This window comes from Emiliania huxleyi (genome assembly GCF_000372725.1).
Source record: "Emiliania huxleyi CCMP1516 unplaced genomic scaffold EMIHUscaffold_66, whole genome shotgun sequence".
In the NCBI taxonomy this organism is placed as follows: domain Eukaryota; phylum Haptophyta; order Isochrysidales; family Noelaerhabdaceae; genus Emiliania; species Emiliania huxleyi.
In genome coordinates this window covers 586,492-603,572 of record NW_005197053.1, presented here as the reverse complement: position 1 = coordinate 603,572, position 17,081 = coordinate 586,492, and the positions used below count along the sequence as shown (strand labels likewise).

The window sequence follows — 17,081 nt, the reverse complement described above, 5'->3', positions numbered from 1 at the left end:
ATTAACGGGTGAGGTCCCTCTGCCAGCCTCGTTGTGACTCAAATGTGTATCAAATGTGTCTCAATCAGTTAATTCATTAGTGAACTAATTTGAGGTCCACCTGCGCACACGACAGACATCGCGGCGGAACATGGTGGCGAGAAGGTATATTCAGAGCACCGCGTGAGTACGAGGGGCTGCGAATACAGTGAATACGGCCGAATACGGCCGAAGACGGTCGAATGCAGCCGAATACGGTCGAACGCAGCGGAGTACGTGTCCTCTCGAGCGGTCGTTGGAATACGAGAACCCGTTTTCAGCTTCTGGGGCGTGTGCCCGGGCCTCCGGCGCGCATTTGCTCGGTGAGGGGCGAGCCTACCGCGCAACAAGGCGGGCCTTCTCCCCGAACACAGCGGGTGTACGGCGGAGAGCGTGTCCTCTCGCGCGCTAGCCGGAAGATAGAGGTTTGCGGCGGTCTTTCTTGTTCTTCTAGCGGGGCGACGCCGGCGTCGACCATCCGTCGTATGCCCACCAGCGACCAGATGAGCAGTGGGATCTGCACCAGCGGCACGGCCACGATCGCGAGCGGCTGGACGGACGCCGCGCGGCAGCAGCGCCACCCGCGCAGCAACGTCTGCGCCGCGCGCGCAGACGGAGGCTCGATGGCACGGCACTCGTCGCGAATCGCCGCCAGCTGCGGCCGGAGGGCGCCGAAGCGGCGCGTCTCCGCCAGCTGGTACCACAGCAGCGGGAGCATCCCGACGCGGAGCGCCACTGTCGTGCCGCCGATCGCAAGCCACCACGGAGCGCCGGTCGCGGCCTGCGCCGCGACGACCACCTGGGCAGGGATGCCGAGCGCAGCAACCTCCGTCGCGCCGCTCAGCGACCGGGAGCGCCCGGCAGCTCGGGCGCGGGCGCCGCCGCAGCGGAGGAGGCGCGCTGCTGCGCTCGTGCGTGCAAACATGAACCTTCGCCGATACTCGAGTGTAATCTCGGGCGGCCGCCTGTAATGCCTGTCCACTAAGTGCTCTCCCACTCCTTCAACCAACCGCGAGTGTTGCAGAGAGATAGAACAAATGCGCACAAAAAGAAAGTGAAAATCCCACAACTAGATCATCAACCTGCACACTGTGTGCACACTACTATATTTTTTGTTTCTGAGTGAGTGAGTAAGTTTGTTTCTCTGAAGAATGACCCTTCGGTCGATTTCAACTAGAGGTCGTACGATAGCGCTTGCTCCACATCCAGGCTCACAAATCAAGTCGGCAGTGACCGAGGCCCATCATTGCAACCTAGCGCAGCGCGAACTGCGCAAGACACGACAATCTCGAGTGCTGTGAGAGGTCCTCACAAGAGGTCCTCACAAGGTCCTCACGAGGCCACAAGGCGAGAGGTCCTCACTGGAGGTCCCTCGACTCAGCGCGAGAGCGGCCTCGCTCCTCTTGAAGCAGGAAGCCAGGAACACAGGCACATAACAACTTGTTGCGGTGCTTAGCTGTAGAGGGGCGGCAGCTGGTGACTGTGCGGAAGGGGGGGGCGGATCCGCGGAGAGTGGAGTCGAGATGATCCAACAAGTGAGAAGTGTAGGGTAGAACGAAGAAGTGAACTCTTGCACACTTGTGGTGCACAACCAGCCAGTCGATCTGCACAAGGTCGTCCAACAGGGTCCCTTTGACACGATGTTATACCTACACTTTCAAGTCAGTGAACCTTCAAGTCAGTTGAACTTATCCGCCCCGGTGTCCTCGGGCGTGCGGCGCTTGGGCGAGCCGCGGCCGCGGGCAGGGTCGCTGACATCTTTTAGCTGGCGCCTCATTCACCTCAAGTTCAAGCCCCCGCGTCCTTCCACAACTGGGTTCAGGGGGTCTAGGTGCACTCCCCGGGCCTCTGGCACCTTCACTGCCCAGAGCGTCTGGTGTCCAGTAGTAGTCTGCTGTCGCGAGTGTTGCAAAGAGAGCGCGCGCACAAAAAAACTAAAAAAAGTCCTCGGCGAACAAATATCAAATTCTCGTGCTGTCGACGACGCAGCACTTCAAGGTTGATAATATACACAACAGTCGCACCTTTGTTTCTCTGAAGAATGACCCTTCGATCGATTTCAACTAGAGCTCCTACGATGGCGCTTGCTCCACATCCAGGCTCACAAATCCAGTCCGCAGTGACCGAGAGGCCCATCATTGCAACCTAGCGCAGCGCGAACTGGTCTGCGCAAGACACGACGATCTCGAGTGCTGTGAGAGGTCCTCACAAGAGGTCCTCACGAGAGGTCCTCACAAAGGCGAGAGGTCCTACCTACGAGAGGTCCTCAGTATCCAGCGCGGCAATGACGATCGGCCGTCGATCCCGAGGCACGAGGGTCGTCGGTTGAGCTATAGGGAGCCTCGCGATGGACGCCACCGCGACCCCTCGTGGCATCTCTCTCGCATTCGGCGAGCTAGGGGCTCGCGGACGGCCGAATTAATAAGTGTACAGCTGTGAATGTGAACGAATAGTTTGACGCGTCCGTCTGTCGGCAGAGGGTCGCGAGTGTTGCAACCTAGAGCGTAACGCGAGTTGCGCAAAGCTGTGCCTGTGAGAGGTCCCCACGAGGTCCTCACGAGGTCTTCACGAGGTCCTCACGAGGCCACAAGGCGAGAGGTCCTCACGAGAGGTCCTCAGCGCTCGACTCAGCGCGAGAGCGGCCTCGCTCCTCTTGAAGCAGGAGGCCAGAACACAGGCACATAACAACTTGTTGCGGTGCTTAACTGTAGCTGGTGACTGTGCGGAAGGGGGGGGGGGGCAGGGGGGGGGGGGGTTCCCCCGGAAAGCGGAGTCCAGATGACCCAACAAACAGCACAAGAATACGAATATTAAACTTAGAGTAGAATGAAGAAGTGCACGGCCGCGCGCATGATGTTGTTCTTTCAATTAATTGTTGTGGTCGTGTTGAAATGCGGCGGGCCGGTTCTTTGACCAAGCAGCGCCAGCCAGCGGCTCGGCCACGCATCCTTCGCATATATGTGTAACCTGCATATGGGAGTACCCCTCCCAGTCTACTTCCTAGGACACAGGCAAAGGTTTGCATAACGCGAGCTTTTTCTCAAGGGCTGTAGTGCAGAGAAGAAATGCGAGCGCCGGTGTACGGCGTCTATTCGGGGCGAATGTGTGTGTGTATATGTCCGACCGTGTCACACGAGCGCGGCGACGCGGCGCGCGCGCGCGCCCGCTGCGGCTGGCCGAGGACTTCGTGCCGCGGCTCGAGCAGGTGCGGCTCGGCCTGCCGCGCTTCGCGCCGCGCACCGAGGCCGAGACGATGGCCGCGATCTACACGTGGTGGAACATCCTCGACGCGGAGATGTACGACCACGACGCGAAGTACAAGTACCAGACGGGCTACCTGCGCGAGATGCAGCTCAAGCGCATGGTGCAGCTCGTGCGCGAGACCGGCGCGCGCCGCTACTGCGAGATCGGCATGAACGGCGGCCACTCGGTGGCGGCGGTGCTGCAGTCTTCGCCGAACGTGAGCGCGACGGTGTTCGACATGATGGCGTTCAACTACAGCTGGCCGGTCGCGGGGCTGCTGCACGCGCAGTACGGCCGCCGCTTCAAGCTGCACCCGGGCAACTCGCGCGCGACCGTGCCGCGCTGGCTCCACGCGAACGGCATGGGCGGCGCCAAGGCGCCCGGCGCGGCCGACAAGGCGCCCAGCGCGGCCGCCAGCGCCGGCGCCGCGGGCGGCCGCGGCCACGCGGGCCACGCGTGCGACCTGATCCTCATCGACGGCGACCACACCGCCGGCTGCAGGTCCGACATGGTGCTCATGAGCAACGCGGCCTCGCCGCGCGCGCGCGTGGTGGTCGACGACATCCAGATGCCGCCCGGGAAGGCGCTCGCGCGGCTGAACGCGACGGGGCTGATGCGGATCCTCGAGACGTACGGGCCGTACAGCGCGCGCGAGAGAGACCCGCGCAACCCGTGCATGCGCATGGTCCAGCCGCCGTACGAGATGTGTATCCCGTGGGGCTTCTCGGTCGCCAAGTACCTGCGCGCCGCCACACTGTCAGACTATTAGCCTAATAACGTACCTAATTATCAACACATACCTAATAACGCTGCTATTAAGCTAATTATTAGCCAAGGCCCCGCATGCCCGGCGGCGGCGGCGGCGGCGGCGGCGGCCCGAACATCGAGGAGCGTGGAGGTGGACTCAGGTGTCAGGACTGAGCGGCGGCGCTGGCGCGGGCGAAATATACTACTACGTGAACCCGGCCGCGGAGCGCAGCGCAGATGTATCTGCACTGCCACTGCGAGAGCTTGTCTGTGAGCAGGCGCACTTGAGATCGTATATGCGCTCGTGGGTGTCCGCTGTGACCCGCACTGTTGAACAGATTCTGTTGTATTTAGTAAAATACGTATCAAAAAGCACCTCTATCTTCGGTTTTCTAAACAGCGCCTCGAGCCCCCAACTAGAGCCACGAACACAGAGACAGCCTCGCGCCTCGCGCGTCGTGGTGGAGCGACGATCTCGCTCAGAGCTCGCAGTCGCGGACGTACCGCTCACACCGGCGTCACCGCAAAGCGAGACACAGACAGGTGGCGACTTGCACTCTGTGCACACACAAGTCACAACTCACACCCCACCGTTCAGACTGTCCCCATCCAGTCTCAAACGCACCCTGCCGCGCCACGTCGACTGCCCAGGCCGCACGAGTGGGAGTACTCACCACTGCTGCACCCACCCTCCCTCGCTAGCTAACTACCGCTGCGCCCACGCCTCGACCTTCTTGGGCAGCAGCTGGTTCGACAGGTCCTCTCCGTGGCCTAGGCAGGCGTCTTCACCCTTGCCCCACGTGAAGACGGCGCCGTCGGCGGTGGTGGCGAGGCTGTGGACTAGTCCAGCCGACACAGCGACGACGCGCTGGCCAGCGAAGGCCTCGACCTTCTTGGGCAGCAGCTGAAGCTGATCGTCGCCGTGGCCCAGTTTGCCCCCATCCCCATCGCCCCAGCTCCAGAGGGCGCCGTCGGCGATGAGGGCGATGCCGTGGTACGCTCCAGCCGACACACCGATGGCGCGCTGCCCCGCCAACGCCTCGACCTTCTTGGGCAGCAGCTGGTCCTGCTGGTCGCCGTGGCCCAACCGGCCATAGCCTCCATAACCCCAGCTCCAGACGGCTCCGTCGGCGGTGAGGGCGAGGCTATGGACGTATCCAGCCGACACAGCGACGACGCGCCGCCCTACCAACGCCTCGATTCTCTTGGGCAGCAGCTGGGTCTGCCCGTCGCCGTGGCCCAGCTTGCCACGGCCTCCATCGCCCCAGCTCCAGACAGCTCCGTCGGCGGTGATGGCGAGGCTGTGCCCGAGGCTAGCCGACACAGCGACGACGCGCTGGTCAGCAAAGGCCTCGATCTTCTTCGGCAGCAGCTGGTTCTGCTGCTCGTCGCCGTGGCCCAGCCGGCCGTGGGCTCCACCGCCCCAGCTCCAGAGGGCGCCGTTGGCGGTGAGGGCGAGGCTGTGGATGTTACCAGCCGAGACAGCGACGACTCGCTGGCCGGCAAAGGCCTCGATCGTCTTCGGCTGCCACTGGTCCTGCTCGTCGCCGTGGCCCAACCGGCCTTTACCCCCCAAGCCCCAGCTCCAGACGGCGCCGCCGGCGGAGAGAGCGAGGCTATGCGCCCATCCTGCCGAGACGCTCACGGCGCGCTCGCCGCCCAGCGGGGAAGGGAGGCGTGTCGGTGTGTTGAGCCGCGTCACGCCCTCGCCGTGCCCGAGCAGTCCCGGCATCCAGCCCTCAGCCGTCTCGCTACCGCACGACGAGAGCCGCCCCTCGCCGTCGATGAAGACGCTGTGCCGTTGGCCTGCCGCCGCCCTCGCCGGCGGGTTGGACTCGCGCAGCAGCGCAGCGAAGCACAGCCACCGCACGGCACAACCCTCGCCCTCTGGCAGCGCCGGCAGCTCGAAGCCGCGCTCTCGCGCCCACAAGCGGATGCCCTCCACCGCAAGCGAGGCGTGGAAGAGCAGCGAGACGGCCGTGACGCGAGCGATGTCGGCGGGGTCGCAGCGAGAGAGGGCGCGCACGAGGAGCTCCGTGGGGAGGTCGAGGAGGCGGGCGGGCGGCGGTGCGCTTGGCGAGGGCGCAGCGGAGGACGAGGCGAGGCGGCGCGAGCGGCGGCGCGGGGCAGACATCGCGAGAAAAGAAAAACTCTCGCGCGCGTGCGGCGGTAAGTTCCGCACACTGTTCCACGTGAAGCCGGAAGACGGACCTGCGGCTACGAACGTGGCTGAGGAGGAGATTAGCGCCATCCTAGAACGGATCTCGGAGCGGGTGGATGGGGAAGCGGAGGAGGGGATGAGGACGCGCCTGTGCCACGCCATGCAGGGACAAGGGGTGTTTGTGTGTTTTTGTTGTGCAGCCCCTGACTAGCCGGGGTCGTCCTCCCGATGGGGGACTAGCACTAGCCGTCTTCCACATGGTCCCTCGGGTCCCTGCTGCTCCTAATCTCTTCGTACATCCTCCTGCTGATCCGCAAAGTCCTGCTCCCTCCCTCGTCTCGCCCTGCGCGTCTGCTCCGCCTCACCTAAGTCGAAGGAGCATCATCGGTCTCACCCACTTCGCTCTCTGCCTACCGTCTCCGCTCCGGCTCGCTGCTCTATGCTCTGTTTCGTCGACTTTACAATTTGGACTACCCGAGAGACGGGACAGGGGCGGGAGCTGGGACGGGCCAGAACCCAGAAAATTTAAAAGTAAAAAGAGGCCGTGCGCCGAAGACGCTCTCGCGGCAAAAAATCTTTTTTTAGCTGCACGCGCTCGGCAACCTCATGTCTGAAATGCCGCGCTGGATCCTGCTCTTCGGCGCGATCATCCACGGCTGCAGCGCCACCTGCGGCCACACCACGTGGGCGTCGACCTAAGGAATAAGGTGAGGTAAGGTAAAACTTCTCCACACACACACGCAGTGGTGGGGCAGTGCTGGCCACTCGACCTTTCCCGCGCCTATGAGCTGCGCGACGCGCACGTCGTGCGCGATGTCAACAGGCCGCTTCGAGTGCCGCCTAGGATGATGCGCGGCTCTCAGGGTGATGAGAGCACACAGGTCGGTGGGTGGCGGGTGTGGGGCTTCTCTGCTCTGCGCGGGCGAGGAAGCAGCGAGGCAGAGCCCCGTCTGAACCACACGTGTCCCTCCATTCACACTCTCCCAATCCTCCCTGGTCTAGTGCCCGTGTTCTCCGCCCGCCGTGCAAGCCCCACCCGTCTAGAGCAGAGCCCCGTCAGAGTGCCCGCGCGCTGCGAGACGCGCACCTGCCCACGAGGACGGTCTGTCATGGAAGTGTAGCCGCGGAAGTTAGAGGTGTCGTGGTGGGAGTGTCGTGGAAGTGTCGCCTCTTCGGCGCGACGCCAGCAGTCTCCCAGCCCGGCCGCGCGGTGCGGAGAATCGCCTCAGCGTAGCTGCGAGGCCATTCCGCGAGCAGGCCGTGCAGCCGCGACGCGCCGAACGCGCTCGCAATGTAGGCGTGCGTGCACATTGGAGAACCTACACGTGGTGCGCGTCGGCCTCTCCGCTGTGCGCGGGGCCGGCTGCGCCACCGTTGGGCCCGACATCACGCGCCGCCCCGGCAGAGGCACCGTGCCCTGCCCTCTTCACCTCGCTGGGGGGAAGGGATGCGCGTGCAATTTCGGACGCGAGTGCCGCCGCAGTGTCCCAGAAAGAGCAGTGTCCACGAAGGACTGGACGACCGTAGATGGCGCAGCGCGGCCGTGGTGCCAGCGCAGAAGCTCGGCTGGAGAGAGGCATCATCTTCGATGAAGATCGCCGTTGCGTTGCTGGCAGCGACCGAAGCGAGGAACCGTAAATTGGTGGCCCAGATGCCGAGCATTTTGTGCGCCTGCTTGAGCGCTTTGGGCACGAGGGTGGCATTGAGCGAGTGCAGGACACCGGCTGGCACGTACTGCCACAGCTCCGCCGGTCCAACGGCCCGCTCGACGACCAGCGAGCGGAGGCCGTGCTGCTCCGCTAGCAAGCGCCAGTGTTCCCGCCGTCCACCCGGATCTAGGGTCTGGGCGCGCGCTGGGATGGCGAGCTGGCAAGCTTTCGGCGGCGGCGGCGGCGGTGGCCAGCAGCCCGTGAGAAGAATGCCCTCGCACACGCCCTTCTCCAGACCCGACGGCGCCACACATAGCCGCCACTTGTCTTTGTCGGGGTCGATATGAGGCCCATTATGGTAGTAGAAGCTGCTGCAGTTGTTTTCCGGATAGCGGACGTCTTTGCAGGCGCCCTCGGTGAGTTCACTGCGGCCGGCGAGTTCACTGCACGACGGCGGCGGCGGCGGCGGCGGCGGCAGTGTTTGGCTCTTCGCGGATAAATCCGCGCTGATGAGGGCTGAAGCCATCGCGTCGGTATCAGATCGCCAGCTCGCGCGCGGGTGCGGCAGGTAGAAGGACTTGACGGCGTTGACGGCTCGAGGTGTGAAGAGACGCCGTTCACACGTCATGCTATGAGGAGAGCCCTATCACGCCATACTAGCTTTTTTTGATATTTTCTGAGAGCGCCTTCGTTGTTAATAGTACAAGCCCAATGGTCCCTTGCAAGCGGTCCTCTGTTGCAGTCGCACACACGCACACGCCGCGCCGCACCGCGCGCCCGCCCGCTGCCCCGCTCAGGCGGGAAAGGGATGGATGAGGGGATGGGACAGCGAAGGAGGAGCCCAACACGTATGGGAGGGTTCAGTTGTGCGTCACGCTGCCCGGCGTTTCTCACTTTCCGGGACAGCCCCGCCCTTTCGAGGCAGGAGAGTGTGACGACTCGCACACCGGCCCCGGAATAAGTTACATCATAGGGCCTCTGCCCCGCACATCCCCACCCCCTGCCACGCTGCCACCCCTCACTGACACACCCTCGTGCCTCGACACGCACATACAAGACAAACCCGGCGTCCTGCTCTCAAAAGAAAAGAAAAAATGGGAAGGAGGAGACCAGCGGGGGAGATATTTTCTTTTTATTTCCGCCCTTCCTTGCAGCAGCCCCCTCCAACCCACCCGCGCTAGGTCCTAGGTGACGTAGGGGAAACCCGGCGAGCCTGGGGAACTAGCCGGGGCAGTCGGAGAAGGGGCAACTCCGTGCACTGACGGTCGGCCGTCAGAAACCACGCCTGCGTGGATCGCGTCACACACACACACACACACACACACACACACACACACACACACTCACACACACACACACACACACACACACACACACACACACACACACACACACACACACACACACACACACACACACACACACACACACACACACACACACACACACACACACACACACACACACACACACACTCACACACACCACCTCCTACCCAACCGGCAAGGATATCCACCTCGGAACCTGCTGACGGCGCCTCTCTGTGTGCACGAATAGACGAGATCAGCCAAGATGCTGTGGCATGCTGTGGCGATGATGCCAGGCATTCCGTGGTTGACCGTCCAAAACAAGCCCAGCTTCTTCATGAAGGAGCAGCTCGACCCGCTGAGCGAGGCCGACGCGCCCGTAGTTGCCGCGCACTACACGGGCCTCGTGGAAAAGTACCGTATCGAGCTCGATACGCAGAGGCAGCAGGCACAGCAGTTTATCCAGGTGCAAGCGGCGCAAAAGGCGAAGAGTGGGCTGGTCTGCAAGGGGCAGATAGGGGCCGTGGAGGCGGCGATGCTGTACATCATGATCCGAGAGCACAAGCCCGCCGAGACGATCGAGATCGGCGCCCTCTGCGGCTCGTCGACGAGATGGATCCTTGCCGCGCTCGAGCGCAACGGCCACGGCCACCTGACCACGTACGACCTTCACGACTACACACCGAGCTTCGTGAATCGCTCGTTCGCGCCGTCGGTCCTCAAGCACCGATGGTCGTTCGTTCAGGGTGACGCAATCGCCGCGCTTGATAAGGACGATGTACCATTCGACGCCGAGCTGCTCTTCATTGACGCCCTCCACCGCAACTCGTTCGCTCAGCTCTACACCGACCGGCTGCTCCGCAAGGCGGCGGCGGCGATCTCGCACCCTCTCCCCGTCTTTGTCCACGACATCTTCTCGCCGTTCATGATACCAGCCTTCAAGCACTGTCAAACCGACATGTCGCTCGCCACTCTCCGGACGGAGGTCGACTGCATCCGCCGAGCGGCCAAGGCCACAAGCGGCAACCGGCTCGACCTCCTCTACTCGGAGAAGCAACCGGGCGGCGAAGGCATAGAGCTCATGGCGTGGCTTGCTCGCACTGCTCGATCTAAGGCGTTCGTCACGTTCTCCATGTACGCTGCGCCGGCCGTCTCGAGGTCCATCGCACGTGCGCTGCACCGCCCGGACGACGCTGCGAACAATAACCCGGCCATCTTCTTCCTCATAAAGCCAGACAAGCACTAGAAGCCGCGGGGGCGGGGGAGCGCGTGAAATTTGCGCTGGTTGTCACGCCCTCGCCTCGCCCCGCGCCCCCGCGCGATGCGGCGCGTGTTGGCCTTTGCGCGAGCATGCCCGGCCGCCTCGCCCCGCACCCCATGCTCTGCAGCGGCGCGCGCGCGTGCCTGGCTGCCCGCCGTGCTGCGAACGCCTCGCGCGCGGCTCGTTCCGAGGCTCGAGCGACACAAGTCTGGCGCACACCCGGGTCGCGGGCACAGTGAACCTGGTTTGTGGAGCTCCCACAGGTCACCTAGAGAGGACGTAATTCGGGGTTCCCCACCGGCCTTTTTCGTAGTGGAGAGATCAAGGAACTTTTCTGCTGTTCACCGACACCGACATCGCTCTCCTCTTTCATGAGACGAGATCGACGGCCGACGACGCGGACCGCGCGGGGCTCGCGCCTCGCGGTCGCGCTCGGCAGTCGCGACTAGTTGCAGTCGCGATAGTTGCAAATACGGGTCTCGGGTGGGTTGTGGAAATGATGACTTTTGATGTTCTTTTGTCCGTGTTGCTCCCAGCGCCCTCGCCCGCGCTCTCTGAGGCCATGGCTGGTGCTACTGGTATGGGGGGTTACCTGGCTACCGCGAGTGTGGTGACCTACGTTCGGGGCCAAAGGTGCTACACACACTTGACTAGAGCTGGCATTTTTGGGAGCTGAGCAATGTTGCTAGTGTTAACAGAACAACAGAACAACAGAACAACAGTAAAACCCAGGTATTTTCGGGTTTTACCCGGGGGTTTGGCTTTTCCTGCTTGCTGCCTGCTGAACAACAGTAACAACAGTAACACACAGTATCAGTAAGTCGGAGAAGGGGCAACTCCGCGCACTGACGGTCGGCCGCCAGAAAACACGCCTGCGTGGATCGCATCTCACCATTCCTCGCTACCCAACGCGGCCAAAGGATATCCACCTCGAGAACCTCGAGAACCGCGAATTGGTGGTGGAGAAGAGAAAAGAATTTTCAACACAACTCGCGGCGAACTGGCACTAACACAGAGAAAAGAAAAACCAACTCATGGCGTGATAGGGCTCTCCTCATAGCATGACGTGTGAACGGCGTCTCTTCACACCTCGAGCCGTCAACGCCGTCAAGTCCTTCTACCTGCCGCACCCGCGCGCGAGCTGGCGATCTGATACCGACGCGATGGCTTCAGCCCTCATCAGCGCGGCTTTATCCGCGAAGAGCCAAACACTGCCGCCGCCGCCGCCGCCGCCGCCGTCGTGCAGTGAACTCGCCGGCCGCAGTGAACTCACCGAGGGCGCCTGCAAAGACGTCCGCTATCCGGAAAACAACTGCAGCAGGTTCTACTACTATAATGGGCGGCGGTGGGCCGACCCCGACAAAGACAGGTGGCGGCTATGTGTGGCGCCGTCGGGTCTGGAGAAGGGCGTGTGCAAGGGCATTCTTCTCACGGGCTGCTGGTCACCGCCACCGCCCTCGCCGCCACCGCTGCCTCCGCCGCCGCCTCCCCCCCTTCCGCCGCCGGCGTCGCCGCCATACAAGTGGACAGAGTTTGCTATGCCCAAAGGGCGGCGCGGCCACTGCGTCATCGCAGCGCCCTCCGGCGCCCTCGCCTCCCTCGACGTCGCGATGCAGTCGGCCCGCCGCTCGGCCAAGCCGCGCCCCGCCTCCGCCTCGGCCGAAGACGAGACGGCGCTCCTCACCGACCACGAGCAGGACATGTCTCGGACATGTCGTGGACGTGTCTCGGACCTGCCCCTTATAGGCGCTCATCACCGACCACGAGCTGCCGATACAGAGCTGTTTCGAGGCGTGCTCGTCCTCCCTCTTCTGCATCGCGCTCGAGTTCTCACCCGCCAACGCGTCCTCCTCCGCGCTCGCGGACTGCCGGCTCGTCAAAGGGCCCCTCTCGGTCGAGGCGGTGGCGCCTTCCGACACCGCCGCCTGCTACGTGCGGCGCAAGGTCTTCCTCCTCCCGCCCCCGCTCCCGCCTCCCGCGCAGCCGCCCTACTACAACTACTACAACTACTACTACTACTATACTACTCCCACTCCTACTCCTACTCCTACTCCTACTCCTACTCCTACTCCTACGTCCGTGCTGGCGTCCGTGCTGGCGCCCGTGGCGGTGTCCGTGCTGGCGTTGGCTGCTGTTGGCTCTGCCTGCCTGCTCGCCCTCCGGTGCCGCCTGCGATCGTACGTGGCGTACGATCCGCACGAGCACGCCGCGCGAGGCGGACCTGGGGGCGGACTCAAGCGGACCGCCTCGTGGGCGGCGGAGGCAGGCACAGGGTTGGGGCAGCGGGCGGCGGCTCTGGCAAGCAGGGGGGCGGCGGTGGGCGCCGAGTGGGGGCAGCGGGCGGCGGCGGCGGCGAGCAGTCACTTTGGCAAGCGCGGGGTGCAGCTGCTCGGGGTCGATAGGGACGCGCCACTCTCGCCGGCGCACCCCGCGGCCGACAAGGAGGACCCGTCGACAGGGCCCGACTTTGGCGAGCCGCGCGCCCCGCTTGGCGCGTCGGGCCAAGGCAGCGTTGCCTTCCACACGCTGCTGGCTCACTCGCAGCAGCAGGCGGCGGCGAGGACGGAGCGATTCTCGAGGGCCGAGGCCGCTAAGCCCGCGGCGGCCGACGTGATCGGCGATATCCTCGCCCGTAGCCGTGCCTCCGGGCGACACGCCGCGCCCTCGGCCGGCTAAGCCGCCGCCGACGACGACCGGCGTTGCAGGTCGCCGCCGATCTGGGGGCGGGAGAAAGAGAGAAAGAGCGGATTTCTTGATCTTGTCGGCTGTGACACCAGAGAGAGTTTCATCTTCATTTCTTTTTTCGGCCATTCAAATAATTTTATCCACTTCCGTCTTGGATCCTAGTTTCCGGATTGCGCGCCCCGACCTCTGCCCCCTCCGAGCTCCGTCCGTCCACGCCATGCAACCAAACTCCCGGAATAAAATAAATAAAAACCGACACCTCCAAGTGCACCTCTACTGTGTAAAGCCGTACTGAGTACTGTGTCTGTGTGAGAGTAGATGGGTAAAAGGGAACAGGTCCCCGCCCGTGCGATCTTTGTGCAGGGTTCTTTGTGGGTGTGGTCGGCGACTAGCCGGGGTCGTCCTCCCCATGGGGGACTAGCACACTAGCCGTCTTCCACATGGTCCCTCGGGTCCCTGCTGCTCCTAATCTCTTCGTACATCCTCCTGCTGATCTCCGCAACGTCCTGCTCCCTCCCTCGTCTCGCCCTGCGCGTCTGCTCCGCCTCCACATCGTCTGCCCTGCGTCGTCTGGCGACGGGTCCTCCATAGTCGGTTGAGGTCGCCGCCCTCCTCGTGCCTCTTCCCACACTATCAAACTATTAGCCTAACAACGTACCTAATTATCAACACATACCTAATAGCAGGCTAATTATTAAGCTAATTATTAAGCTAATAACAAGCTAATTATTAGGTATCTGTTGATAATTAGGTACGTTATTAGGCTAATAGTTTGATAGTGCACGTTCCCTCGGCGGCCGATGGAGCGGCCGCACACTGCTCGGTACCCCCCCTGCACACCTAAGCCCATGCATGCCATTCTCCATTCCGAAGAGGTGTGTGCTGCCCGGCACGCTGACCTTGACCCCAAGAACGATACCAACTTGAAAGCGACTCCCCTCCACGATCGTCACAAGAGGGGGAGTTGCTGAAAACTCGATGATGACAGGGCGCCCGTCTTTGGGCTGGTCGAACCAATCCATGATGGAAGCATAGTTCTCGTCGTCCCGAGGCTATGGCGCGCATAATGAAGTGACGGTCGCACGGCCGTCAGGCGAGGGCGGCGGCGGAGATGGTGATGGCAGCGTCGGGGGGGGGGTGGGGGTGGCGCCCGCGGCGACGGCGGTGGGGGAGAGGGAGGGGGGGGCGATGGCAGAGGGCTTGGAAACGGCGGCCAAAGGGGTGGAGAGGGAGAGGGGAGGAAAGGCGGGGGCGGAGAAGACGGCAGCGGTGGCGGCAGCGGCGGAGATGGTGACGGCGGGGAAGGCAGATGTGACCGTGCGGCAGACCACGCTTTTGAAACTCGGTGACGGAAAGGTTCGCATTGGCGGTCCCAAAGATCGCATTTTCTTTGATGTCGGTCAGCAGTTCCCCAGCGTTTGACGAACGACTCGGCTCACAAAGTCTGGTCGATCGCACGCCTTCAGCCCCTTGGGGAGGGAGTTGACAATCTCGGGCCAGTTAGGATTGCACGTGAACGTGATGAAGAAGGATGGTTTACCGTGCGCGCGAACGACCGCCATCGCATCTTGATAGCGTCGGTGCAGATCTCGATTGCCGCCGACGAAGCTGCTGCTGAGAACGACAATTGCCGATTTTCTTGCCGCCCGTAGGTCCGGAATGTTTTTCTTCTGCTAGTTCGTGCCCCCCCCCCGGGGGGGGCCAGTCTGCTGTGAGAGGGGCTTGAATGGGTAGATTCTTCTGACTGGCCCGATTTGCCATGGTGGCCGACCCAACGCAGAGCCTCGCCGCCGCGTTTGCGACGCTCCGAGCTCTCCCGGAGCCTGACGGCGAGGCGCACGAGCGGCGCCGACGCGAGGCGGCTTTGGCGCTCGACGCCGCGCAGGCGCTGGGCGGCGTCAAGGCGGACGCTGTCGACCCAGTGCTGCTCAAGCCTCCGTGGCGTTCCGAGCGCGTGTGCGCCGCCGCGGCTCGCGCATCCGGCCCCGGCGACGACGCGTGGGACGTCGACGCGTGCCGGAGGCGGCTGTGCGGCGTGAGGCCTCGCGCAGGGCCTCTGCTCAGTTGGCTCGACGAGAGAGCAGAGGCGCTCGAGCCTTACCGCCGGCTCTCGGAAGCGCGGCACGCGCCGTGGGCGGAGCAGTCGGTGGCGGCCACGCTCGCCGCGGTGCGAGCGGCGAGGAGCGAGCTGCAGCGGCCTCCGTACGTGCTGGTTGCGGAAGGAAGCTTGGGTGCAGAGGCGGCGGTGGCCGCCGCCGCCGGTGCAGCCGTGACGGTTTGCGATCCGAACCGCTTCGCCGCCGCCGCCATCGGAGAGGTCGCGGCGGCGCACGGCGTGGCGCACGCGGTGACCGTCGCGCCACAGACCCTCGAGCGACTCTGCGCCGACATAGTCCTCGCGGCAGCCGGCACTGGAGGCGGCGGCGGCGAGGGCGGCGGCGGCGAGGGAGGCGGCGGCGGCGAGGGCGGCGGCGGCGGCGGCGGAGAGGGAGGTAGCGAGGGCAGAGGGGCGTGGGATGTGGTCGTACTGACGCCTCTGGTTGACGAGGCTCTGCTCGGGCGGAGGCTGCTGCCCGCGGCGGCGGCGGCGGCGGCGGCGGCAGCGGCGGCGGTCCGACGCAACGGAGGCGGAGGCGGCGGCGGCGGAGTCAGCGGCGGCGGTGGCGGCGGCGGGTGCGGCAGCGGCGGGTGCGGCGGCGGGTGCGGCGGCGGCGGCGGCGGCGGGTGCGGCGGCGGAGTCAGCAGGGGCGGCGGCGGCGGCGGTCACAACGCGGCGAGAGGGCTTCGGTTCGTGCCTGAGAGGGCCGAGCTGTGGGCGGCGGCGGCGTGCTTGAGCGCCGGGCAGGTGTGCGGAGTTGACCTGACTCCCCGTATCTCCCCGTATCTCCCTGCATCTCCCCATATCTCAGGTGTGCGGGGTTGACCTGACTCCCCGTATCTCCCCGTATCTCCCTGCATCTCCCCATATCTCAGGTGTGCGGGGTTGACCTGACTGCGCTCGACGACGCGCGCTTGAGCTGAGATCGCGAGAGATCGCACGAGATCGCACGAGATCGCGAGAGATCGCACGAGATCGCACGAGATCGCGAGAGATCGCACGAGATCGCACGAGATCGCGAGAGATCGCACGAGATCGCACGAGATCGCACGAGATCGCACGAGATCGCACGAAGTCTCGCCAGATCACACCAGATCCCACCAGATTACGCGAGGCCACGCGAGCTCACGTCGAGATCAGGCGCGCTGGAGTGGCCCTCCGCAGTGCCTGTCGGTGGAGCTTGAGGAGGGGGGCTGTCTCCTCTCCAACTTTGCCCCCGTCTTCGACTTCGACCTGAGGCGCGCGAGGCCTATCTCTCCCCAAATCTCCCCGTATCTCCCCGTATCTCCCCATGTCTCCCCATGTCTCCCCAAACCTCCCCATCTCTCCCCATGTCTCCCCGCATCTCCCCACATCTCCCCACATCTCCCCACATCTCCCTCAATCTCCCCCATTCGGAGGCGCGCGAGCCGTGGAGGCCCTCGAGCCGGCGTCTCGGAAGTGTCTCGGAAGTGTCTCGGAAGTGTCTCGGAAGTGTCTCGAGCCGGCGAGTCGGCACGGCAGGTCGACTTGCGCGAGGAGGGCTGCTTAACTTAATGAAGTACTCGAGTAATGAAGTAATTGATTCACAGGTCGACTTGCGCGCGGAGGGCGGCGCCGCGGTGCGGGGAGGCGGCGCGAGCGGCGCCTCGAGCGGTATCTCCCCCCATCTTCTCCCCATCTCCCCCCATCTCCCCCATCTCTCCCCATCTCTCCCCATCTCTCCCCATCTCTCCGCCAGATCTCCCCACGTTTGCCCCACATGTCCCCAACTTATCCCAATCTCTGCCCATCGGCTCCCCAGCTCAGCCCTGCTTTCCCTAGTATGAACCCCAAGTACACCCCCGCAAGCTGCGCCAAACTCTCCCGAGGATCGTCCGCAATTCTCCACCATTGCTAACGGAGGCATCCCAGTGCACTACAACGGGTTATG

The 17,081-nt window shown here is 63.9% G+C and overlaps 5 protein-coding genes across 5 annotated transcripts; 4 read left to right on the top strand and 1 right to left on the bottom strand.

The window, feature by feature from the left end:
- Nucleotides 1-76: 76 nt before the first annotated feature.
- On the bottom strand, nucleotides 77-943 carry EMIHUDRAFT_105255 (hypothetical protein; the record flags this gene model as incomplete). The annotated part of the gene is made up of 2 exons (XM_005762899.1): nucleotides 77-100; nucleotides 512-943. 2 exons carry the CDS (start codon nucleotides 941-943, stop codon nucleotides 77-79), a joined length of 456 nt encoding a protein of 151 aa, XP_005762956.1.
- A 2,190-nt stretch (nucleotides 944-3,133) lies between these two features.
- Nucleotides 3,134-4,030, top strand: EMIHUDRAFT_105254 (Hypothetical protein; the record flags this gene model as incomplete). The annotated part of the gene is made up of 1 exon (XM_005762898.1): nucleotides 3,134-4,030. One exon carries the CDS (start codon nucleotides 3,134-3,136, stop codon nucleotides 4,028-4,030), a length of 897 nt encoding a protein of 298 aa, XP_005762955.1.
- A 5,360-nt stretch (nucleotides 4,031-9,390) lies between these two features.
- Nucleotides 9,391-10,371, top strand: EMIHUDRAFT_215799 (hypothetical protein; the record flags this gene model as incomplete). The annotated part of the gene is made up of 1 exon (XM_005762897.1): nucleotides 9,391-10,371. One exon carries the CDS (start codon nucleotides 9,391-9,393, stop codon nucleotides 10,369-10,371), a length of 981 nt encoding a protein of 326 aa, XP_005762954.1.
- Nucleotides 10,372-11,924: 1,553 nt separating this feature from the next.
- EMIHUDRAFT_215798 (hypothetical protein) lies at nucleotides 11,925-13,062 on the top strand (the record flags this gene model as incomplete). The annotated part of the gene is made up of 3 exons (XM_005762896.1): nucleotides 11,925-11,990; nucleotides 12,133-12,330; nucleotides 12,772-13,062. The coding sequence occupies 3 exons, from the start codon at nucleotides 11,925-11,927 to the stop codon at nucleotides 13,060-13,062; spliced, it is 555 nt and encodes a 184-aa protein (XP_005762953.1).
- Nucleotides 13,063-14,830: 1,768 nt separating this feature from the next.
- Nucleotides 14,831-16,092, top strand: EMIHUDRAFT_215797 (hypothetical protein; the record flags this gene model as incomplete). Its single annotated transcript, XM_005762895.1, has 2 exons — nucleotides 14,831-15,463; nucleotides 16,045-16,092. The coding sequence occupies 2 exons, from the start codon at nucleotides 14,831-14,833 to the stop codon at nucleotides 16,090-16,092; spliced, it is 681 nt and encodes a 226-aa protein (XP_005762952.1).
- Between the last annotated feature and the right edge of the window lie 989 nt (nucleotides 16,093-17,081).